Source organism: Dicentrarchus labrax, unplaced genomic scaffold (assembly GCF_905237075.1).
Source record: "Dicentrarchus labrax unplaced genomic scaffold, dlabrax2021, whole genome shotgun sequence".
Classification (NCBI taxonomy): Eukaryota; Metazoa; Chordata; class Actinopteri; family Moronidae; genus Dicentrarchus; species Dicentrarchus labrax.
Window position 1 is genome coordinate 37,440,094 of NW_026136719.1, and position 25,438 is coordinate 37,465,531.

General features: G+C 39.8%; 2 protein-coding genes across 9 annotated transcripts in view; one reads left to right on the forward strand and one right to left on the reverse strand.

Moving 5' to 3' along the window:
- Positions 1-75: 75 nt before the first annotated feature.
- cep85l (centrosomal protein 85, like) lies at positions 76-25,167 on the forward strand. 3 transcript variants are annotated; one of them, XM_051378558.1, is made up of 13 exons: positions 76-405; positions 1,897-2,061; positions 3,232-4,094; positions 4,585-4,670; positions 6,262-6,373; positions 6,480-6,632; positions 6,951-7,103; positions 10,832-10,983; positions 11,542-11,659; positions 11,747-11,797; positions 16,781-16,888; positions 17,910-18,084; positions 24,224-25,167. In XM_051378558.1, exons 1-13 carry the CDS (start codon positions 357-359, stop codon positions 24,400-24,402), a joined length of 2,364 nt encoding a protein of 787 aa, XP_051234518.1. In that variant the 5' UTR covers positions 76-356; the 3' UTR covers positions 24,403-25,167. The 3 variants fall into 3 exon arrangements, with proteins under 3 accessions (XP_051234518.1, XP_051234517.1, XP_051234519.1); XM_051378557.1 differs by having other exon boundaries at positions 79-405; positions 10,829-10,983; XM_051378559.1 differs by lacking the exons at positions 76-405; positions 1,897-2,061 and adding an exon at positions 2,093-2,283 and having other exon boundaries at positions 10,829-10,983.
- The window catches only part of gopc (golgi-associated PDZ and coiled-coil motif containing), a 35,682-nt gene continuing 17,791 nt past the window's right edge, over positions 7,548-25,438 (reverse strand). For 4 of the 6 annotated variants that reach the window (XM_051378578.1, XM_051378577.1, XM_051378575.1 and 1 more), the window contains 2 exons: positions 18,663-18,790; positions 7,548-7,852 (listed from right to left, as the gene is read on the reverse strand). In XM_051378578.1, the coding sequence (XP_051234538.1) occupies positions 7,796-7,852; positions 18,663-18,790 (185 nt within the window). In that variant the 3' untranslated portion in view covers positions 7,548-7,795. Of the gene's footprint in view, positions 7,853-12,795; positions 12,856-13,348; positions 13,382-18,662; positions 18,791-25,438 lie in introns of those variants that run through there. The other 2 variants (XM_051378576.1, XM_051378579.1) reach the window with 2 other exon arrangements.

Here is a 25,438-nt window from a genome sequence, read left to right on the forward strand (position 1 = left end):
CCCTCTTGCACATCACAGAAATATTTCTCCAAATCCGCCCCTGCATCTTGCGCGCGTGTAGTAGCCAGTAGTGTCTCATGCAGGCAGCACTGCGGCTGAACTGCGGAGGAGGAGTTTGCTGGAACTCATTTCCACAGAGCCAGGACTGGTCGTAATTTATAGGAAGGATACCGTTATCACGCAGAGAGCGTTTTTGAAATCCAAATATATTCCTAATATAGTTTTCAGTTTTTGTACTATATTGTCATGAACTTGTAACATGAAACAGTACCTGTATTTTCAGACGATGGCCTTGTTTTTTGTTCACGATAGGGCTGCCGTTTTCCTGCTGTTTTAAAAGCCCACAGTCACACACAATGTGGTACAGAAACGATTTTGAAGACGGATACGAATCTAATAAAACAGGTGAGACGGCTGTAAAATAACATTCTTTGATGAAAAGATGATGCATGCTTAAGATGCGAACTAGCTAGATCCCTCCTTTCCGTTTTAAAGGCCGAGTATCAATTGTACAGCAGCTAGCACAGACTAGCGAAGTCTAGGATTATGCTTTTGTTATACTGTGCTACAAGGCTACATCAAAACGTATCAACAAATTGAACACATGAGGAAGAAGCGTGACTTGGTTTTGTGGTGTTTGCACCTGCAAGGAAACAGAACAGAGTAGTTGAGAAAGCAAAAGCAACTGAAAACCTACACTGTAGGCTACATCAGTAGCTGGGGTCCAGGTGCCAACAAGGGTCCTAGAGTGGGTTGTAGGGGTTCCCCAGAAAAGGAGGATTGAAATATTGGAACTTAATAATTAATTTTATGAAAGTTGGAACAAGGGAAGAAATAGCGATGGCCGTTTAGACAGTATCATTTATAGTGATCCTAGTTTGATTATTGATTGATTGTGAAACCTTTATAATATTCAAACCTAATAATAAAACAATACTCAGAGGGGATTCCTGAAGGAAAAAACTAGTAGGGAACTTTTATTAAAACAACTTGTCATTACTGCGGACATTTTCAGAGTGTTCTGAAAGTAGTACATGAGACAAATAATCTGAAAGGCATCTGTAGTTAGGGATGAGACTCCACAATCAACAGTCTTTCTCAGCTCTGATTGGTTGTTTTATTTAGGCCCTGTGGATTCTTGCGAAGGCCATGAGAAGCACTAGGAGTAGCCAGAGCAACCTGATGTCGTCACAGAATCTCATGTCCTATTGTCAGGCTATAGTGAAAGTGTTCAGCATATACGACAAAAAATATTTTCATAAAAGTTACCTACTGCAGCTTTAAGCCCTGTATAAAAAATGCTGCACCCTTATTCATTTAAATTAGGTTGTTCTGCGGGTGCTAATACCACTGGTAAAACATTGGCCAATTAAATGTACTTAAATATATTTCTGCTGTTTACCTTACTTGTGTTGATAAAAGATCAAATAATTGCCACTGTCATAATTTTCCACAGTTGTAAAATCCTGTCTCAGAGCATTCAAAACTGTTGTGCATTGTTTAATACGTTTTACAAAAGGACTCTCAAGTAAATGGAGCACCTATACAGCGCCTTTTAACCACTAAATGCGCTGTATACTACATGCCACACTCACCCTATTTGCACACATTCATACACCTGAACAGAAACTAAGCACACAGTCATACAGTTTCAGTATCTTACTCAAGGACACTTTGACATGCAGCAGGAGGAAAACCTCGAACCGCCAACCTTCTGATTAGTAGAAATGAAATGTCAGTTTCTTACATTACTACAAAACAATAAAAAAATCTTTATTGCTCTTTGTGGCTATAAGTCCATTAAGCATTACTACGTGGCCTACCTATAACCTCAGTTTTTTGTCACTGAATGACTTGTCTAACTTGTGTGATTATAGCTTTAAAATATTGTTTCAGGCTCCATTAGTGGTGGCTCTCCAGGATGGATCCCTGGCCATGAATCAGTCTGGCACACCAACACCCCTGGCCCTGGAAACAGTATCTTTGGTGGTCGCCGACACAGCACAGTGTCTGACAGTGGTGACACTGGCATAGGCACTTACTGCTCTGACAGCTTGGAAGGTAGGATGGCAGGATGGCAGGATGGCCTGTCTATTTATTCTGCATATGTAGTGTTCAACAGCAACAGGAAACCTTGAAATGACTTTGGACTTGAGGCCGCTCCTGGCTAATGTCCAATCTGGACAAAATGGGCCTGGCAAAACAATGGGAAATCAGAGACTGTTGTGCCCTCATCTTTACAGAGACCTGCTTCATCAACATCTTGGATCAAACACTTGACAGGTGGACCTTGTTCTGACACAGTAGAGTACAGAGCGAGATAAGGCCGACTCTGTAATTACATAGATGATGCTTGGTGCTCAAACGCAGTCAAACACTGTTTCTTTTTATGTGAAAATGAAACCATATCATCATCACAACACCCATGCTGCTGTTTAGCTCCCCCCAGTTGCACAACATACAAATAATCTTTTTCTTGTTACTTGGAGTAAAATGGTTTTATGGTGAAATTTATGTTTCCTTCTAATAGTCCTGCACTGTTCAGGAGTTCACAGATAGTTATTTTTTACACTGATTTGACTAATGACCTTTAATCACACATCAAAGGTGAGGTGAAACAATATTTTGACCCTTTATGGGGTGCCCCACACTCACAGGTGTTTCAAAGGAATGTTACATCATAGTGGTAACATTATGTGACTGTCTGACTTTAGCCTACATTTCATTGTTTAAATTTGGTCTTTAACTTGTCCATATGTTAAATCATTATCATAATCATCTTGGCTTAATTATTGACATTTATTATTTACCTGCCTATAATTTGGTCTGACTGACACACAAAGCCCATCAGGCCTCTCCTCCTACTGCAGTGCAGCAAATACCAAACTGGCACAAGGACGAAAAGAAACCTGCACCTCAGGAAATGCCATTATGCCAGTGTGGTTTGAAGGTTGGGCAATGGACTCTAATAATAGTCTAATAATCACTTAATGTACCTTTAGGCAGTTGCAGTTTTAGTTCTCGACTGTACTGTGTTTCTACATTTTGAACTAAATAAAAATCCTTCTTACTTACAATACTTACAAACATACAAGTTTTAGAGGTACTAATTCATTCAGTACGATGCTACTAAACACAGTAATGTTCACTAATGTGCTTGTGTTGATATTTTTGTGATGGTGATAAAATTAACTTTCTAATGGTCTCTTTGGCCTGTATCTCTTCCTACAGACGACTCCAGTTCAAGTACCACACCTTTGTCTTGCCCGCCTCAGGCCCAGCATCACTTGCACCAGGACGATGATGATGGCATCCCTATTGTCCATGTCATGCCGTCCCCATCCTTGTCACCCTGCAGCAGTTTTAGAATACCACCCTCCCCCAGCAGAACAAATCACTCGAGCGGGTCTTGCCAGCTATTTATGCCAGCTATGTCTCCCTTGGATGCACCATGCTGTCTGGATATGAAAGACCACCAGCCCATCCGGAGGTGGTCCTCTCTCACTAAGTTGTCATCTGGGGCTGATAAGAGCTGCTCTAGGACATCAGGCAATCAGTACAACCCAGGCTCACAAGGCTCTCTGGACAGGGGTCTGCGATATGGGTACAGAAAGGAGCCCCTTGGTTCAACTGTGGACCTTTATCTGCCTTTATCTTCCTCTTTGCTCTGCCATAGCTTGCTGCAGCGCTCACCAGGTAGTGGCCCATACTACCAGTACCACAGCAGTAGAGCCACTGGTTTGGACACAGACCTATCCCTTTCCTCAGCCCTGTCCTCACCGGTAAAACACAACAGTTTGGACATGAACTATAGTGCTTTATCGGATGCAAAACTGGCTCGCGGAGGTGGACAGGTTTATGGCCTCAGCTTACCCAAACAAGCAGACTCACCACTGGGTCATCAGACTGATAGAGGCTCCCCAATTCAGACTGCATTTCGTACCCAGATGTGGCTGACTGAGCAGATGGAGTACAGGCCCACAGTACAGTGTAGAGGTAAATCTAGTCAGATCAACACTGGAACAGAGGGCTGCAGTGCAGATGGGTTGTCACCATGGCAGCAGGGACATCAGAAGGAACCAGGGCTTAACCAGGTGAGAGAAATATTATAATAATGAGGCAAGAAAAAAGCAAAAAGAATGGAGGTTAGACAGGAAGGAGGTATATCCTCAAATATCATTATGTTTAACATGCACAATTCACTTGATGTGAAAAATAATGACTTTGTACCATATTAGGTTAAAGGTGTCCTATGGAGTATGCATTTAAATACAGCTCAGCCTTCCAACTGTGTAGGAGAAACTGGTGGCCACGAAACTCAAGAATCAGTTATGAAATACCATGAAACCTAGAATCAGAAATCAGATTCCCAAAGATTCTCTGTTCTAGTCCATACTGTGTGCAGCTATGATGTAGCGTTACCACACCTGACCACACAAAACACAAATTCTGCATTTTACCCATTATCATAAATATTTATTGATAATTAAAACAACTACTAAATTATACTATTGTTATTAAATTATGTCATGTATACTTGTGCACTGTATGTGTTCAACAACCTGTGTTTGTGTGTGTTTGCAGATGCTGATTGGGACCACCCTTCCTGTCAACACTCTGGTGAAGGTTAAGGAGGGGCTGCTGAGACAGAGAGAGTTGGAGATAGATAGGTACTGAAAGATACACTCACAAACACTTAGAGTTGCCCTGACACTTCTTCCAACAGTCCTGGTCACAAATCTCTGTGCAGACCTAAGTGGCTTCTTTTAATCCTTACAGTGTGTTTGTGTGTCTGTACTATACTATACGTATGTAACTATACTCACAACATATATATGTACATGTTCCTGTTGTTTAGTTCTTCCAGGGGTGGCTGTGGCTCAGAGGCAGAGCGGGTTATATTTATATATATAGATTTACCCTGCCACCAGAGCGCCACCTGGCAGATTGTTGACACGCGAGCCTCAGGGAGCCATAGGACCTCAAATAGTGCACGATGCCTAAGGAAGGCATAGGGAACTGTGGACCCAAGCTTTGTGTCAATTGGACAATGTACACTCAAGTTATAGTAAATTTGTGTCTTCTGGCAGTACACCAAAGTTTGACGGAAAGCCACGGACACGCCCTTCGGTTATATTTATATATATATAGATTTACCCTGCCACCAGAGCGCCACCTGGCAGATTGTTGACACGCAAGCCTCAGGGAGCCATAGGACCTCAAATTGTGCACGATGCCGGGAAGACATGGGGAACTATGGACCCAAGCTTGGTGTCAATCGGACATACCAATGTGGAAAATGCTCCACTTTCTGTTTTGACGAAAAATCTACAGGAAGTGCTAATTTTATAACGTGCTTATTTTTGTAAAATATCTAAATTCTTCAAATTACTTTTGTTGTCAGGACGGTCCCCAGATGCTACGTGAAAAGTTTCGTGCAAAAAGGACAAAGCACGTAGGAGGAACACGAAAAAGTAGTTTTTGGACATTTCGCGCTCTAGCTAAAAAAAATGCTAGGCGGAAATGGGTGTGGCCTATATGGGGAGATGCAGCTCCATTCACCGAACACGTGGATATAAGGTTTTTGAATGTGAGACAAACGATGCGGGAGTTGTTAGCCTAAACCTACTTTTCTTAATAATAGCGCCACATAGTGGCCGACCCAAAAGCGACACATAGAATATCTAAGTGTCCCCAGGCCTGACCACTTTGCCAAATAAAATTGCACTTTCATATGTTCAGGGGGGCAAATGATCAGTCAAACTTTACCCCAAATAATAACTTTAGCAATTACAATAGGGACCTCCAGCGGTCGCTGGCTCGGTCACTAATAAGAAGAATTCCTTCAATTACAATAGTGCTCGGGCCCTAATTATGCAGCAGCACAGTTGTCTGGGTTGACTACAGAATAGTGCTACCTAGTGTGCTGCTACAAATCAGCAGACAGTGACCCGTGCTGTGAAATTGCCTCATCCAGCATTTGTAGTTGTTGGCATCTTTTTACAGCTTCACTATTAGGTCTATTAGCATACTTATTTTCTGTCACAACAAAACTGATGTCAAGCAGATGCACAGGTCTGCAGATGCACAGGTTCTACTGTCTTTTGCAGGCCCTAATGTTTGACCTGCCTGCTTTGGCTTACACTCATTCAGTCTTCATATATAGTTGTATAATGCTCTCAAAATGCCTGAAAAAAGATACATTTTGCATTTAAACTATATTTACAGATAAAATGTTGAACAGGAAGGATTCTGTTTCAGACAAAAGCAGCAGATCTTGCAACTTCATGCCCGGATCCGAGAGAATGAGCTCAGAGCACAGCAGGTCCTGCAGAGCCAGAGAGGGTGGTTTGACGACGTTCTAAATACCAAGGTGACACCACATTTCTGTGACAAATAAGAATCCATATTAATAATTTCTCATCACGTGAAATATTTTCATAATAAGACCCACAGCACAAGTTCTGGTTGTCAAATAGGAGTCAGCGATGAGAGTGCCATGCAAACAACCATCTGATGAAGAACTTGGTAGGAAGCTATCAGTGGTTGAACTGGAAGTACTCCATTTGAATGAGTTCTTCCAGCAAGCCACACAAAAATATACAGAAGACATCAGAAAACTGGAGGAAAAGGTACAATACATTTCCATAGAATTCACAATATAATATAAATTGAAAGTAAAATGGTGAGCGGAGAATTTATTCCATCTAAATCCTGGAAATGACATCAGGAACTAAAATATATGCCACTTTTATTTGAATGGCAAAGGATTTACACTTTTTCCTTGCTTTTTAAATAGTTTGTACCCAACATAACAACTTATGTGAACAGATTCATTTATGTTTTTTATTTTGTAACATAACATATGCTTTTTTTATCTGTTGAAATTAGTTTAGTACATTCAACAAATGAAACCAGTGCATCGGTTATGAGATGTTTTTTGTCAACAGATAAAGACAAGAGATCGCTACATCAGTAGTTTGAAAAAGAAATGTCAGAGAGAGAGCGAACAGAACCAAGAAAAACAGCAACGCATAGAGACGCTTGAGAAATACCTTTCTGACCTGCCAACGTTGGATGAGGTGCAGGCACAGTCCCGGCAGGTACACATAAACATAAATATATACACACACACACACAAGCTATGAAAATCAGAATTTACTGTGCACGGTTAGGGTTAGTGGCTTTTCTATAGGGATAGGGATATCAATCATACATGCTTAATGCTAGTGGTTTTCCAGAGGACAACATTGGCAAGATAAAAGGTAAAATCATGTATTGGCGGTGTGCTGATTTGCACATACCACAGTAAGTATTTTATTTCTATAGCGCCAATTCATAACAAAAGTTATCTGAGGACACTTTTCAAATAGAGCAGGTAGAGGGAATGGGTAAAAAGAGAAGGACATAGACAAAGGTTGCACAGCAACAGTATACTTTACTAATAGAAATGATTGATGATGATGATGATGATGAAGATGATGAAGACTGCAACAACAGCCAAAACTATGGTGGATGATGAACAATAATAGTAATAATAAAAATCATAGAAATAGATAGATATTCTTTATTTGTTCCACAATGGGGAAATTCCAATATTACAGCAGCAAAATGGATAGAGAAAAAAAACTGTATGAAAAACAGTAAGAGTAGGGAAATAATAAATAAAAACACTATATACAAGAGAAAAAACAGTAAGAATCCACAACAACAGATAACAAATATTAGCAGCAGCAGTTGCACATGGGCAATAGATTGTACAGTGATAATAAGAATAACAATGATATCAGTAATATTAGCAGTGGTAGTCAAGTGGATCATGGCGGCAGGCACCACCAGGATCCATGAGAACCTGTGAGATGAGAAAGCACAAACACAGTGAAGAAGTGAAGTTAGTAACATGCACTGATGGGATATGAATGTGTGCAGAAAGAGAGGAAGAGGAAGAGAGGAGCTCAGTGCATCATGGAAAGTCTCTGGCAGTCTAGGCCTATAGCGGCATAACTAAGGAATGGATTAGGACTCACCTGAGCCAGCCCTAACTATAAGCTTTTTCAAAGAGAAAGATCTAAAGCCTACTCTTAAATGTAGAGAGGGTGTCCATCTCCTGAACCCAAGGAAGCTGGTTCCACATGAGAGAAGCTTGGTAGCTTAAGGCTCTGGCTCCTGTTCTACTTTTGGAGACTATAGGAACCACAAGTAGCCCTGCATTCAGAGTGTGCAGTGGAATAATAGGGTGCTATGAGCTCTTTAAGATATGAAGGGGCCTGACCATGAAGAGCTTTGTAGGTGAACAGGAGGATTTTAAACTATATTCTGAATTTTACAGAGAGCTAGTGCAGAGAAGCTAATACAAGAGAAATATTATCTCTTTTCCTAGTTCCTCTCAGTACTTGCGTTGCAGCATTCTGAAACAATTGTAGCATGTTAATGGACTTATTGGGGCGGCCTGATAATAAGGAGGAGTTGCAGTAATCCAGCCTAGAAGTAACAAATGCAAGGAGTAGTTTTTCTGCATCTGTCTGTGACAGGATGTGTCGGAATTTTGCAATGTAATGTAATTTATGTAAGTCCTAGAAGGTTGCTTTATGTGGTAGTTAAAAGACATATACCGATCAAAGATAACTCTAAGATTCCTAACGGTGGTGCCCCAGCCAAGGTAATACCATCTTGAGTAACTATGTCTTTAGACAGTGAGTTTCAGAGTACAAAAACTTCAGTTTTGTCTGAGTTTATATGAGAAATTTGCAGGACATCCAGGTTTTTATGGCCTTAAGGTATGCTTGTAATTTAGCTAATTGATTAATTTCATTAGGCTTGGTCAATAGATATAACTGGGTATCATCTGCATAACAGTCAAAGTTAATGGGGTGATTCCTAATAATGTTGCCTAAGGGAAGCATATATAAAGTCAATTGAATTGGTCCAAGCCAGAACCCTGTGGAACTCCATGACTGTGTGCGTCTGGGCGGCGGCTCCTGGTGCCACATGTCGAAGTATCCTTGAGCAAGATACTGAACCCCAAATTGCTCCTGATGCCGTGCTTCACTGTGTGAATGTGTGTGAAAGGGCGAATGTGGCATGTAGTGTAAAAGCGCTTTGAGTGGTCGGCAGACTAGAAAGGCGCTATACAAGTACAGGTCCATTTACCATTTACCATGGAGGATTCATCGTTAACATGTACAAACTAAAATCGATCTGATACAGTAAATAGGACTTAAACCAGCTTAGTGCCGTTACTTTAATGCCAATTAGATGGTCAAGTCTCTGTAATGGAATATTATGGTCAATGGTGTCAAATGCAGCACTAAGATCTTACAATACAAGTACAGAGACAAGTATCTGATGCAATTAAACAGTCTTTAGTAACTTTCAACAGTGCTGTCTTTGTGCTATGATGTACTCTAAATCCTGACTGAAAATCCTCAAATAAGATGTTGCTATGTAAAAAGTCAGACAACTGTTTGGCAATTACTTTCTCGAGAATTTTGAAAAGAAAGGGGAGGTTAGAAATCGGTCTATAGTTGGCTAAAACCCCTGGGTCAAGAGTGGGCTTTTTAAGAAGGGGTTTAATTACTGCCATTTTAAAGAACTGTGGTACATAGCCTGAAAATAAAGAAAGATTGATAATACAGAAGTGCCAACTAAGGGTAAGACTTCTTTAAACAGCCTAATTGGGATGGGGTCTAAGAGACAGGTTGATGGCTTCGATGAAGAAATTATTGAAGTTAATTGATGCAGCTTGATGCATGGTTCAATAGAGTTATGACACTGTCAGCCTGGCTACATTGCAGATACCTTATTTTATTTTCTTTGATTAATGTTGAATAATAGGCTGCTCTGGCATTACGAAGGGCCTTTCTACATGTTTTAAGACTATCTTGCTAGATTGAATGTGATTTCTAGTACTAGTTTGAAAGAGTGCCATTTCCTTTCAGATTTCTGTGCTTTTTGCTTTAATTGGCGGGTTTTGGTGATTATACTATACTACTACGGCACTAGCTTCCTATGTTTTAATATTTTCCTTTTTATAGGGGCAATAGAATCTAGTGTTGTTCGCAGTGAGCCTGTAGCACTATTAACAAGATGATCAATTTGGGAGGGACAGAGGTTATTATTGGAGTCCTGTTATATTGAGACATGCCTTTGAATTAAATACAGATGGAATCGCCTCCTGACATTTAGCTAGAGCAATATCAGAAAGACAGCTGCTGTAGGAAGTTTTGCCTAATGGCTTGTAATCTAGTAACAGGAATTCAGAAGTTAATAAATATTGGTCTAATAAAAAAGGATTATGTGGGAAGACTTAAATGTTCAATATTAATGCAATATGATAGAACAAGGTCAAGAGTGTGATTAAAACAATGAGTGGGTTTATTTACACTGACAGAAGCCAATTGAGTCTAATAATGAGATAAACGCATTATTAAGGCTGTCATTATCAACTTGAACATGAATATTAAAATCACCTACAATAATTACTTATCTGTTTTAAGGACTAAACTTGATAAAAACTCATTCAGATAAAAAGGGGGGTGGATTCATTTAGGCTAACATATTCTTCATGGCACAGCCAGGTCTCAGTAAGACAGAGTACATCAATATCATAACCAGATATTAATTCATTAACTAAATGCGTGTGCCAAAATCACACACATTTATTTCTTTATATTTTGATAATTTGTTGATTTCATTTAGTTGTTTTTTTTTATTCTATCAAACTGTAATGTTGTAAATGATGTCTGTCAAACATAGTCAATTAACAGTTAAACAAAAAAGACATTGCTCAATTCTAGTGACAACACTATGTGCCATTGTGTGTCCTCAGCAGGAAGAGTTACAACAGAAGGCCAAGGATCTGGAGAAAACAATGTCTCGGTTACAGAAGAGCCTGGAGGAAGGATGTGCTCTGATGAAGGAGAAAAACATCAAGATTGAGATGCAGGCAAAGAGAGAGAAAGAGTTAATTGCATCTGTACACAGGTGGGGCATCATCTAATATCTAATTTATATGATATTCAGATTGAAGGCAAATCAAACTTTGTGTCACCTTTTGTTAATCATACTAATTTGACTGCTGGAGTTTTTTTCTGTTCAACCAACCAATGTATGTGTTTGCCTTGGCCAGTTAGCAATTTACACACCAACCATGTCTATGCAGTGTGCACATATCGTAAGCTCTATTTGCTGGACTGCCACAAACCACAGGGTCTGCCCATTAAACTCTGTGACTGAGTTACTGAGTGGTGAAGTTACACCATGGGTGTCAAAAAGTCTTGGAATAAGAAAAAAATGGTTCAAGTTGAAACATTTTTAAGTCATTAGATTAACCTTAATTTGTGCTGCCCATTGTGAATAATTAAGTGCTTCAGTTCCACTGCTTCTACAATTATTTTGCATTCAGTCTGAACAAACTCCTTCTACATTAGATGGCAGCCTGCTGCTAACATGGTCTTATATCTTGATCTGTATAAGAACATGTCTGTCTTGTCTCTTTTTCTCTGCATCTCTTTCTTTTTGACAACATTTCTTATCTTGAAGCCTGCAGAAAAAGGTGCAGCAGTGTTTGGACGATGGGGTGAGGTTGCCAATGCAGGACCTGAAGCTGCTTGAGGTGGAAAACACTCAACTTCTAGAGCAGCAAGACCACAGCAGCATGGTAGCATCCTAAACACACACATGCACAAATGCATGCACTCATACACAGTCAAAAATCCCTTAACATATTACCTCTGTTCCCCAACAGCTGATTGAGCATCAAAAAGAACAGATTGAGAGACTGACCTCGCAACTGACGGTAGGGTAATACACATAGCCACACACTCAGAGAGTTTCTAAACCTTAGGTTCATGTTCCTAAAAACAGAATGAAGAAAAATTTACCTTATTTCAATTTACCTGACAACCAACCTGACCACATGTAATAGATTAAAGCAGGCATGCAGTCACTTTTCTATCTTCAGAACGACTAGCCCCTATTTGGGTGATACAAGTCTTGTAAAAGTGCCTAGAGGCACCATGCCTAAAAGCTCCTGCATCCATTTTGTACATCAAACAATAAAAAGACCGGGTTATGATGTTATATATAGATAGATATATATATATATATATATATATATATATATATATCTCTCTATATATATATATATATATATATATATATATATAAAATATAGATATAGATATAGATATAGATATAGATAGATAGAAGATAGAAGAAGAAGAAAAATATATATATATCTCTATCTATATATCTCTATCTATATATATCTATATATCTCTATCTATATATCTCTATCTATATAAAGATCTATATATCTATATAAAGATATATATATCTATATATAGATATATATATCTATATATCTCCCTATATATCTATATAGATAGATAGATAGATCTATATAGAGAGATAGATAGATCTATATAAAAAAAGATCTATATAGAGAATAGATAGATCTATATATATATATATATATATATATATATAATATATATATATATATATATATATATATAGATCTATATATATATATATATATATCTATATCTATATCTATATCTCACTAAGACTCTTTTCTGATTTGCTTTGATCTACAGGCACAAGTGTTAGCCATAGATGTATACATATTGTCCAGGTCCCACAGTTTACCATTTTCATCCTGGAGTCACAGATCTGTTCTTTTACTATCCTGCTTTTGGAATGGAGTTTGGAGTCTGTCCACTCAAAAGACTGCCCCTGCAGTCTTTTGAGTGGACAGACCTCTAGCGGTCGCTTTTTCGGTCCCTAATTAGTAATTAGCAGTGGGAGTCAAGCAGGACCATGGCAGGAGGCACCACCAGGATCCATGAGAACCTGCAAGACGAGAAAGCACAAAAACTCCGGGAAAGAAGTGAAGTTAGTAACATGCATTCATGGGACATGAATGTGTGCAGAGAGAGGGACAGGAAGACAGGAGCTCAGTGTATCATGGGAAATCCCCCGGTAGTCTAGGCGTATAGCAGCATAATTAAGGGATGGTTCAAGACTCACCTGAGCCAGCCCTAACTATAAGCTTTATCAAGAGGAACGTCTTAATTCTCCTCACCCTTGGATTGACACCCTCCCTCTGTAACTTGGTGCTGAACTTCCTCACAGACAGACCCCAGTCAGTCAGAGTTAGAAACCGGACATCAGGCATCAAAACTGTGAGCTCAGGGACCCTCCAGGGCTGTTGCTCTACATGCTCTTTACCTACGACTGTGTCCTCCCAGACCAACACCGGCATTATAAAGTTTGCAGATGACACCACGGTTTTTGGAATGATCAGTGGTGGGGAGGAGACAGCATACAGAAGAGAGGTAGCAGGACTGGTGGCCTGGTGTCAGGAAAATAATCTCTCCTTGAACACAAACAAGACAAAGGAGATGATTATTGATCCTAGGAGGGGGAGGAGGAGGGAACAGCACACCCCACTGTACATCGGTGAGACAGAGGTAGAGAGAGTGAAAACCTTTAAATTCCTCGGATCTCACATTAGCAAGGACCTCACCTGCTCGCACCACACCCACCAGCTCTTAGCTTTTAATATTTTTGTTATGTTTTATATTTAAAAATTATATTTTTACTCTTCTACCTGTGTGTTGCCTCAGGGAGTCGGGCAATGTAAGACTTTCATTGTACACACAAACCGTGTGTTTCTTACTGTACATATGATAAACCTCTTGAATTTTGAATCTTGAGCATCAAATTGGCATCAAAGGAACCGCACTAAGCTGGTTTAAGTCATATTTATCAGATTGTTCGCAGTTTGTACATGTTAACGATGAATCTTCAATAAATACTACAGTTAGTCATGGAGATCCACAAGGTTCTGTACTTGACCAATACTATTTACTTTATATATGCTCCCTTTAGGCAACATTATTAGGAATCACCCCATTAACTTTCACTGCTATGCAGATGATACGCAGTTATATCTATCGATCAAGCCCCATGAAATGAATTATCTAAATTACAAACATGTCTTAAGGACATAAAATCCTGGATGAGCTGCAATTTTCTGATGTTAAACTCAGAAAAAAAACGAAATTCTTGTTCTTGGCACCAAAAACCTTAGAGACTCACTGTCTAAAGATATAGTTACTCTAGACGGCATTACCTTGGCCTCTAGCACCACTGTCAGGAGTTATCTTTGATCAGGATTTGTCATTTAACTCCCACATCAAGTAGACCTCCAGGACTGCCTTCTTTCATTTACGTAATATTACAAAGATTAGACACATCCTATCACAGACAGATGCAGAAAAACTAATCCATGCATTTGTTACTTCAAGGCTGGATTACTGCAACTCTTTATTATCAGGTTGCCCCAATAAGTCCATTAAAACGCTCCAATTAATTCAGAACGCTGCAGCACGAGTACTGACAGGAACTAGGAAAAGAGATCACATCTCTCCTGTACTAGCTTCTCTGAACTGGCTCCCTGTAAAATGTAGAATAGAATTTAAAATCCTCCTCCTCACCTATAAAGCTCTTCATGGTCAGGCCCCTTCATATCTTAAAGAGCTCATAGTACCCTATTACCCCTCTAGAACACTACGTTCTCTGAATGCTGGGCTACTTGTGGTTCCTATAGTCTCTAAAAGTAGAACAGGAGCCAGAGCCTTCAGTTACCAAGCTCCTCTCTTGTGGAACCAGCTTCCAGCTGTGGTTCAGGAGGCAGACACCCTCTCCACATTCAAGAGTAGCCTTAAGACATTCCTCTTTGATAAAGCTTATAGTTAGGGCTGGATCAGGTGAGTCCTGAACCATCCTTTAGTTATGCTGCTATAAGCCTAGACTATCGGGGGATTTCCCATGGTGCACTGAGCTCCTCTCTTTCTGCACTCATTCATGTCCCATTAATGCATGTGCTTTCTCGTCTCGTAGGTTCTTATCGATCCTGGTGGAGCGTCCTGCCATGGTCCTGCTAGATTGCCATTGCCAATATTGTTGTTCCCCCTCTCTCTCTCTCTAAAAATAATAATAAAGGAAAACAATATTTACAACAAATTTATTATAATCTAGTTGGTAATACTGCAACTATGATTGACTCAATCACAATCAATCAATCTCAGTCAATTAGTAATTAATTCCAATCAATTAACAGTAGTAAAGTAACAGACTACAGTTAAAACAAGTCTGTTGTCAATATAACAGTAATAACAAATTAAATATAATATATATATTAAAATTAAAGTGTGTGTGTGTGTGTATTAAAAAAACAGCAAATACAACTAAAACAATCAATTATTTTATACATTTATCTGAGTTTCCACTGGTCGTCCTCAGTTCGTGGCATGAGGAGACATATTTTGCTGCAATAATTTCTCTCTTTTGTTTTTCTCTTAAAGTTTTGAATTTAGGACATGAGATTATAAATGCAGCTCTGTCTCTACCTGTCCTCTGTCACACTGGGAACAGAGTCTCTCCTCTTCTGGTAGTTCTGTCTGTGGCGACCCGTTTCTGTTATGAATTGGCGCTATACAAATAAAATTGAATTAAGCCTACACTTAAAAGTGGGGAGGGTGTCTGCCTCCCGAACCCAAACTGGAAGCTGGTTTCACAGGAGAGGAGCTTGGTAGCTTAAGGCTCTGGCTCCTGTTCTACTTTTATAAAAAATATTGGAAGATAATTTGCATTCATCAGCCCGAGAGCTGCGCATGGGACGCACTTTCCAACACGACAGTGATCCGAAACACAAGGCCAAGTCAACCCTCTGCTGCCTCCAGCTGAAGAAAGAGAGGGTTATTGAGTCGCCTTCACAGTCTCCTGACCTCAATATCATTGAGCCACTTTGGGGAGATCTCAAACGTGCAGTTCATGCAAGACAACCCAAGAATTTACAGGACCTGAAAGCTTTTGCCAAGAAGAATGGGCATCTTTGCCACCTGAGAAAATAAAGGACCTCATCTACAACTATCACAAAAGACTTCAAGCTATCTTTTGTTTAATGATTGTGCTATTCTGTGATGCCTTATAGTTTAATTTTAAACCCACAAAAAAAAAGTTTTTGGCTCATGTTTTCTTAATAGAATAGTACACATTTTACAAATTCTGACAGGGGTATGTCAATTTATGAGCACAACTGTGAATATTGGTCTGGTGATGTAAAGCTGCGAAGTAGCAATGAGTGCTATGACAGCCGAAAGACTAATAAGGTTAGGTGGTTAAATTTTCTTTGGCTATGGATGATAGGATAGCCTGTGCACAGAACCCAGTGAATTAATCTGATGATAGTCAAAGATCCCCTCCTGACATGTATTAAGACATGAAAAAATAGTCTGCTTGGAACAATGTGTGTCAAAAAAGTGCCACATTCTGGGTGCCCAGTTAGCTCAGTGGGTAGAGCTGGCGACCCATGTACCGAGGCTGAGTCCTTGCTGCAGCGGCCCAGGGTTCAAATCCGACCTGTGGCCCTTGCTGCGTGTCATCCCCTCTCTCTGCACCTCTTTCCTGTCTATCTTCAGCTGTCACTATAATAAAGGCAATAAAAAGCCCCAAAAAATATATATTAAAAAAAATAATAATTTAAATTCTTTTAATTTATAATTTGTCCAAACTGGAAGCACTTCATCATACTTCATCTGGTCACCTTGCTGATGCTTTGCTCCATTTAACAATATAATATATATTACTCAGTAGCGCCTCTAAACCGGAAATTTCCTGGTCGATGGAGAAAATAATGTCTGACCTGTATATTCTTTCTCTAAAGAATAAATCAGGCTTATGTGTCACATCCTGTGCTTATCTTTGTTAGGCCACCAGTACAAGACTGCAAAAGAAAAGGGGACTTCCTCATCGACGGCAGTCTTGTCTGCTAGAAAAGGAGGAAAGCCTGGCCACCCCACCCACAGCCCTCCCACAGGTATCGGTGTTGGAAGTGTTAACTTATGCCTTGGACACACTACATAACTTTGTAGTTGTTAGATTTCTGGACTGTTCACACTACACAACTTTCTGTCTTGTTATCGAATCTTGAAGTCCCGACTACATTTTGTCAACAAAAATGTAATGCTGGTTACTCTTAGCGTTAACTATACACTTGGTAGTTACTGTATTAAAACTGCCTTTTGGTCGTGGGTAAAGCAAGAGTATGGGGACGTCGTTGTCTGGGTTACTCGATCCACTTTAATGACCACTTCAACAGTATGACAACTGATCACTACTTTACAAAATATAACTCTGCCAATCTAACCATCAGTAACAGAGGTAACTTACACCTTACCTACAAACGCAGCAGAGTACAAAAAAAAAAAAAAAAAATAATATATATATATATATATATATATATATATATAGCGCGCTACCATTAATAACTTGTGCAAATTCAATACACATAAAAAAAAGAAAATCTCATCTTATAATATGTTTAGGGTGTCTGTGAGGCACCAGGGAGCTATCGAATCATGTCTTTGAACACTTAACACATAATAATGGTTTGCATACTTTGTCAAATAAGACCTTGAGTGGTGTAAGGCCCTGCATGCACCATAAACCTCGGCAAATGATATTTTCATAAATGTCATCGAATTAGAAAATTTATGGTAGAGGCCTCTCATTTGGACCAAAATGTCCAGTGTCCCCCATGTCTTTACCATGGTACAGCTTTTTTGGAACAGGAGGTAAAAGCAAGGACATCGCAATCAGCAACTTCACCATTATATGGAACTAAATCCTAAACACTGGACCTTCAACACCTGCTATGATTTGGAGATATTTTGAACTGAAAAAGAAAATTAGCACTGGTATTAGCAACACAGAATTCTTGTCTAGTGAAAGTGAGTTGGATTGGTGTATCCCTAAGATTTCCCTGCTGCATGAGAGCAATGGTGTGCTGTACATAGTCACTAGAAACTAAATTTTGTCCCTTTGTTTCCCAATGAGAGCAAGTGGATGACGGGCTGTTGGTGCATCCTCTATCCCATGTGGAGATACCAGAAATGGGTCGGCTGCTGAAAGAGATGTCCCTGTGTCTACTGGACCTCCAGGCTCTCTGCAGCATCCTGGCTCAGAGAGCGCAGGGGAAAGAGCCCAACCTGTCAGTGCTTCTGGGCATGAAATGTGAATAACACACACACACACACACACACACTGTGTTTGTTATTGTTTAAGTTACATCTTAACAAAAAGAGTGAGATATTTATGTATTTGATATCACTTTTGTATAGAATTACAGATTATTTTTATTACATTATATTTTTCCAAAATGCGTCTTGCATCCCAAGACGTACAGTTGTTTTAGAATTGTCTATATAAAGTGTGAAGAGTAGAAGTGAGCTCACACAACCCTGGGGTTCTTCTGAGTTTGTAATAGGATTTGAATATGTCTGATTAACCTTACCTACTTGTACTCTTTTTGTAAGAAATTAATGGTATAACTGAATCAATTCAATTCAAAGAGGGAGTAAAGATAGAAGGACAGACAGAGACAAAGGTGCACAGCAACAGCATGATGATTATGACGATGACAACCATCTTATGAGTCAATGTGTGATAGTCCTCTACTTGTGCTATTCTAACACCCATATTATTCCACTATTACTATCAGGCCAAGACCTGAATATAAGTCTCAACTGTATTGTGTCATGTTAAACAGAGGAACCCACAAGCAGAACACAAACTCTGTTGGTTATTATTACCATTATTGCTGATGAAATGGTGATGTGAAGCTCCTGCTGGCAGTGGTGAGAGTACAATTGCAGAGACCCAGGCAGAGTGGAACTGAAGGTGGAGGCAGTGTGGCTGATAGGAAGGAGCGGGCAGGTAGCTGAAGTGAAGGTGAAGATCCCGAGGGAAAAAACAAAGTTTAGTTTGTTAGCACAAAGGGGGGAAAAAAACATATCTTAATTTTAATAATTTCTCTAACTGGCCAAGAACGTTACTACCAGGCATGTAGAGACAACGATCTGGCAGAGAGTGGATGGAGAGCTAGGGTTTATATACAGCAGGACTGATGAGTTGATGGCTGGCAGGTTTGAGCAGTCAGACAGGTGAGCAGGTAATCAGGTAGAGTGGGAGGAGTCCACACACACACAGAGAGAGACAGGGACACCAGGGAGGGGAAAACTAGAAACTTATGGAATTAGATTTGTGCCAAAAGAAACAAACAAAAATAGGAATTTGAGAGAACATAAAACTAATTTCAAAAATAAAACTTATAACTTGCAATCAAATAATTTGTCAAATAGTGTAAAATATTGACATTATTTTGTTTACGGTTCCCTCTGCTTCTCTCTCTAAACTCAGACTTTTGCGCTGACTCTCGGCTTTGCGGTCTCTCTGCTGCTCTCTCTCGTTAGCGTGCCAGCTACCTACACGTAACTTCCGGGGCACTGAGCCTACTGTGCTGTGTCAGTCAAAAACTGATTACCCAATGGGGACGCTCTGCTGATAAAGCCCGCCCACCCGAGAGGTTTGTCCCAAAACTGCAAACAAAAAATCAGGGAGCGCAAACTAGAGAGAGCATCAGAGAGACCGCAAAGCCGAGAGTGAGCGCAAAAGTCTGAGCTTAGAGAGAGAAGCAGAGGGAACCAAAATAAGTTATCAAAATAATGTCAATATTTTACACTATTTGACAAATTATTTGATTGCAAGTTATAAGTTTTATTTTTGAAATTAGTTTTATGTTCTCTCAAATTCCTGTTTTTGTTTTTCTTTTGGCACAAATCTAATTCCATAGAAACTACTGACCATAATAGAATGTGAAAACTCGCACAAACATCAGATCAGCACACAGTGTCTAATATTGGAGATATAACCTCTAGTTGAATTACCAGTAAGTGCTGTTGCTGAATTGTGTTGAATACAGATGTAAAATTGAAAACTAGGGCCCCAACTATAGTTTTAGGCTTATCTAATATTATATGTAGGGTTGGGTACCAAAATCCAGTATTAAAGTCGAGATGAAATTAAAAACACCTTCTCAACCCTTAAAGATTACATTTCCAGTCATATTGTCCATCTATTTAACAATTTATGCCAAAAAACCCCACAATTTCAGCTGTTACCCATTGGTAAGTTGCCGTAGCACACACACAGAGGGAGAACTCTCTCCTGATTTGGGGATAACAAAAATGCATCATAGAATGTCCTATTTTTCCAGTACTGACTGCAGAACTGTCAAACTTGGGAAATATGCCTTTGCTTAGATACAAGAGAAACGTCATCAGACAGTGCCTCATCTGTCTTGAGTTAGCTGAGTGGTACACCTGCTGTAAATGGATGCCTTTTGCTGAGCTCCTGTTTTTCTTTTGGCTCTCAACTCAACCATAATATTTGGATTACCTTTGTTTTTATACGTATGATAATAATAATAGTAAAAGGTCTCTCTGTGTGTATATCTGCGAGTGCGAGAAAGACAAGCTCTCTCAGCCTGTTTTTAACACTTGTAGATACACACACAGAGACCCTGCCTGTAAAACAATAGATGCTCAAAAGTCTTATTTCCCTTGAGTTAATGCAGACTGCAGACAATAGTTGCCACAAACGCAAAAAGTCCTTTGCCTGTGTCAGAAACTCAAGCAATTACACATACAGGCGAAGAAATGCAGTTTTCAACACTGGAATAAATGCACAAAAAATATGGTACTATCCAAGCATTCACAGTGCAGGGTGGAAAAAGTATGTGAACGCCTAAGCTAATGACTTCTCCAAGAGCTAATTGGAGTCAGGAGTCAGCCAACCTGGAGACCAATCAATAAGATGAGATTGGAGGTGTTGGTTAAAGCTGCCCTGCTTTATAAAAAACACACCAGTTTTGAGTTTGCTATTCTCAAGAAGCATTGACTGATGTGAACCATGCCTCGCACAAAAGAGCTCTCAGAAGACCTACGATTAAGAATTGTTGATTTGCATAAAGCTGTCCACGGTAAGACAAATTGTGGAATTAATTTCCAAGTTTATCAAGACATTTTGCAGGAGAACTTAAGGCCATCTATCTACTAATTGAAGCTCAACAGGATAAAGACCCAAAGCACATAAGTAAATCAACAGTGTCTGAGTCCTGACCTCAACCTGATTGAGATTCTGTGGCATGACCTCATGAGAGTGAACACACCAGACATCCCAAGAATATTGCTGAATTGAAACAGTTTTGTAAAGGGTAATGGTCCAAAATTCCTCCTGACCATTGTGCAGATCTGGGGCCTCATGTACTAAGACTTGCGTGGATTTCCTACTAGAATGTGGCGTACACTGAAAGAGTGAAAGTTCCGTACGCACAAAAAAATTCAGATGTACTGAACTGTACTGCGTACGCAGAATCCCACGCACATTGTCTTTGTACATCGCAATCAACGTGAAATTGAGCGCACATGCACGAGCACAACGCTCCACCCTGTCCCCTCCCTCAAATACACATATTTGAATATGCTCATAAGTATAAATAGGCCTCGATAGTGCTGTCTTTAGGAAAATGGCAAAAGCCAGGAAAAAAAGAAATTTTATGGAGTGCGAATTAGAGGTGCTGCTGATGGAGACCAAAGAAAAAAATTATTTTGCGTGGCACAGGCAGTAAACTCGGTAGCGTCGGAGAACCCCACCGCAGCGGAGTTGAAAAAGAAGTGGTCAGATATGAAGACATATCTGCCCATTGACAGACCCTTCAGGCCACAGGCGTTGGAGGCCCTGTATTATGGTAGACTGACATACTGTACTGCTGTATTGTGAAAGGGTTACGGTACGTACAAGACGTGATGTCACCACGCTCCCAGTGAGCGCTAGTTGTTGTTGTGTGTGAGCCATGCTGATGAGACGGCGGCACATCGGTCCGCACTTTATTGTTAACTGTCAAATAAATATGCCAAGAGGCTAAAGATAATTTGAGTGTGTTCTACTTCCTCTAACGCAGTAGAGGACTGCGCGCTGCAAGTTACCCCTTAACACAAATAATCTGCAAATGATTTAAAATTGTGTAGCCTAATTGCTTGACTGATTGTAAATAATAATTAAAGCTGCAAGCAGCGTTGGGCGGGACCTCGCACTCCACGCAACTCGGGGCGTGCTGCGGCCGTGTCGCGTGCCATCGTAACACGTGCGGACCACAACATGAAAATCTGCCGTTAATCAGCTCAAAATCGCCACGCAGCGCTTACTTCCTGTTACCAGTATGTGGCGCTATCACTATGTCTGAATATTGTCATGTAGACGTGTTCAGGGTGGGACTGTTATCAAACACGTGAAGTTTCATTGGACCAGATTGGACCATGTACGCTGAAGTTATGAGGACGTGTTCAGGGTGGGACTGTGCACTGAAGATGAGTACTATCTGTTTGATGGCCAATCGGTGGAATTCGACACGTCATCACGGGCACACGGTTAAACATACAGTCACAAATAGCACAACTTTTGATAACCAATGTGTGTAGATTGAAGTGATCGAATTTGAAGTCAATCTGATAAAATCTGTAGGAGGAGTTAGTTAAAACAGAAGCCCTTAAATGCCGGAAATAGCATCACAGTTTGACATTCGATTCAACCTGGCCAACTTTGAGGGCACGCCACAGACATGCCCTTCAACGTACATGCACAAATAGCACAACTTTTTATCAGCATCATTTTTTGACTTTACTCACAAATTTTGAAGCATATCCGATAAATTCCCTAGGAGGAGTTCGTTCAAATACAAGGCGAAAGACTCACCGAAAATGCGCACGGAATTCACTATGGCCAACTTTGAGGGCACGCCACGGACACGCCCTTCAATGTACATGCACAAATAGCACAACTTTTTATTAGCACCATTTTTTGACTGTACTCACAAATTTTGAAGCATATCCGATAAATTCCCTAGGAGGAGTTTGTTCAAATACAAGGCGAAAAATTCACCGAAAATGCGCACGGAATTCACTATGGCCAACTTTGAGGGCACGCCACGGACACGCCCTTCAATGTACATGCACAAATAGCACAACTTTTAATCAGAACCATTTTTTGACTGTATTCACAAATTTTGAAGCAGATCCGATAAATTCCCTAGGAGGAGTTCGTTCAAATACAACGCGAAAAGTTTGCGGAAAGTGAAAATAAAAATAAAATGGCCGACTTCCTGTGAGGTTTCGGGTATGGGTCCAAGAGGCTTTTTTGTACGTCCCGGCATGTTTACACGTGCCGACCGAGTTTCGTACATATTGGTGAAACGTGGTGCCGGGGCTGCTGTTTTTTTATCCTGTAGGGGGCGCTACAAACACGACGGTCGCTGGCTTGGTCCCTAATGACTTTCGCATGCAGTGCAACTGTCCTGAGAGCAATTATTAATTTCGGCTATGCAATTTCAATGCATCGCCTGTCAGTGTCGCCAACTGACAACTGACATAAGCAAAAAAGATGTACGTACGCCAGCAATGAAGCTGCTGTGGAGGACCGCACATTCTCACGTTCACTTCACTTTTAGTACATCCAAACGTGAAAAATGGCATATGCACGAATTTTGTGCGTAGGCAACGTTAGTACGAGGCCCCAGATCTGCAACTTCACGAAACATTTGGTTGAGGTTATTGCTGCCAAAGGAGGGTCAACCAGTTATTAAATCCAAGGGTTCACATACTTTTTCCACCCTGCAACTGTGAGTATTTACAAGGTGTGTTCAGTGTGTAGTATTAGTTTAAGCAGATTGTGTTTGTCTGTTGTGACTTAGATGAAGATCAGAACACATTTTGACAAATTTATGCAGAAATTCAGGTAATCCCAGAGAGTTCATTTACTTTTTTCTTGCAAATGTATTTGCATAGTCAAGTCACACAAAATTCTGATCTCCCCTGGTTTCTACACTAATATCAGTTAAAGACAGTGGTCATGAAAAGGAGTTTCTCTCCCTGGAGTCCACAAAAATAGAACATGACAACAGATAAGACACATACAAAGCGCCACATATTTCAATGATTAAGAATGAGACAACTCTCTAAAATGAGCAATGGAGAGTGATATCGCGAGTGTAGCACACATGAGCGAGATTCACCATGGGGACTTACTGCTGCTAGTCAGACCAAACCACAGCTATGTCAACCAAAACCAAACTGTTGTTGCCATACACTTAGATCAGTACAGTGTTAGGTGAGTACAAGTATACCATCTAAATATTTTTCTTGACCTATCTTCACACAAGGGGCTTGCTTCTCCATTCCTGAATTTATGAAGTTATAATCTGGTTCACTATATAGTATCCCTTATCCAGTGATAACGTTTTCTACTTTTCTCTGTCCAGCATTGAGTGTTTCAGCGGAGGAGGGTGACTGCAGAGAGAAGGTAGAAGATGAATTGAGATTCAAACTGCTAGAGGTCAGCCAGCTGAGGAGAGACATCGATGGGCTGAGGAAAACCATCTCAGACTGCTATGCTCAGTATATGGGTGATCTGTCTCCTCCAGTGACGGCACTTAACTAACCCCAATGTGTATTTTAACTCTTTTACTTCTCAATACTTCATAGTCCACATAATTATATTAAATTTAAGAATTATATGGTCTATAACAATGCAGGCTTTCTCTAGAGAAGTGTTTTATGTCACTCTCATGGTGTGATTTGTACATCATGACAGACGATGTTAATGCGTCATGTCAACTAGTGTTGTTGAGCCTTCCCACATAAGGCGTAATTGGCCTTCACATTTGTTGTGGAGTCAATTGGACTGCACCAGAGCTCACCTAAAAGGTGTATATCAGACTTCTACACTCAACACTAAACTTTTAGAAATTAATAATGTTGGGGCACACTGGTAGCTAAGTTATTTGATACTATTTGCCATCTTTACTGAGCAACAGTTTTGTGCAAAAGTAATTAAACACCTGTCCTTTATAGATGCTTGTCCCAAATACATGCTTGTCCCAAATACAGACAGTTTAAATCCAGTGATTGAAGCAAATAAAAGCCTGAGCTATAACTTGAGGTTCTACAGTAATTCAATTCAATGACTCTTTCAGTTCTACTGCATAAGATGTTACCAGGGAAATGGAAAACTTAAATTTTTTATTGCGAAATGCATGAAAATATAAATTGATAATCTTTTTTTTTATTATTATTATGCAAGTGACCATGGTTTAAGCGGAATAATACCCTTTGAGGTGTCCATAATTTAGGAATTAACCTTGTCTGGCATTATCGCTTACATCAAGCACAATCTATCAAACAAATAAACAAAATCAAAATCAAACTTTCTTTTGTCTGCATGATTTAACAGGTTTGTAACATATTAGTTCTATAAACAGCCATGACAACCAAAACCAAGGGTCTGTTTTGGTTGTCATTGGCATGTTATGTTAACCTGTGAAGGATTTTATAAGCAACTGGATGGCTATGTCCTTTGTATAAGAAATTATGGTAACTCTTTCTATGAAAGTTTATAAATGTTTATGATCATGCATGACAACTTAAATAGGTTTATAAGGTATATGTGATGGACATACTGCATTAAAAGTTTAGCA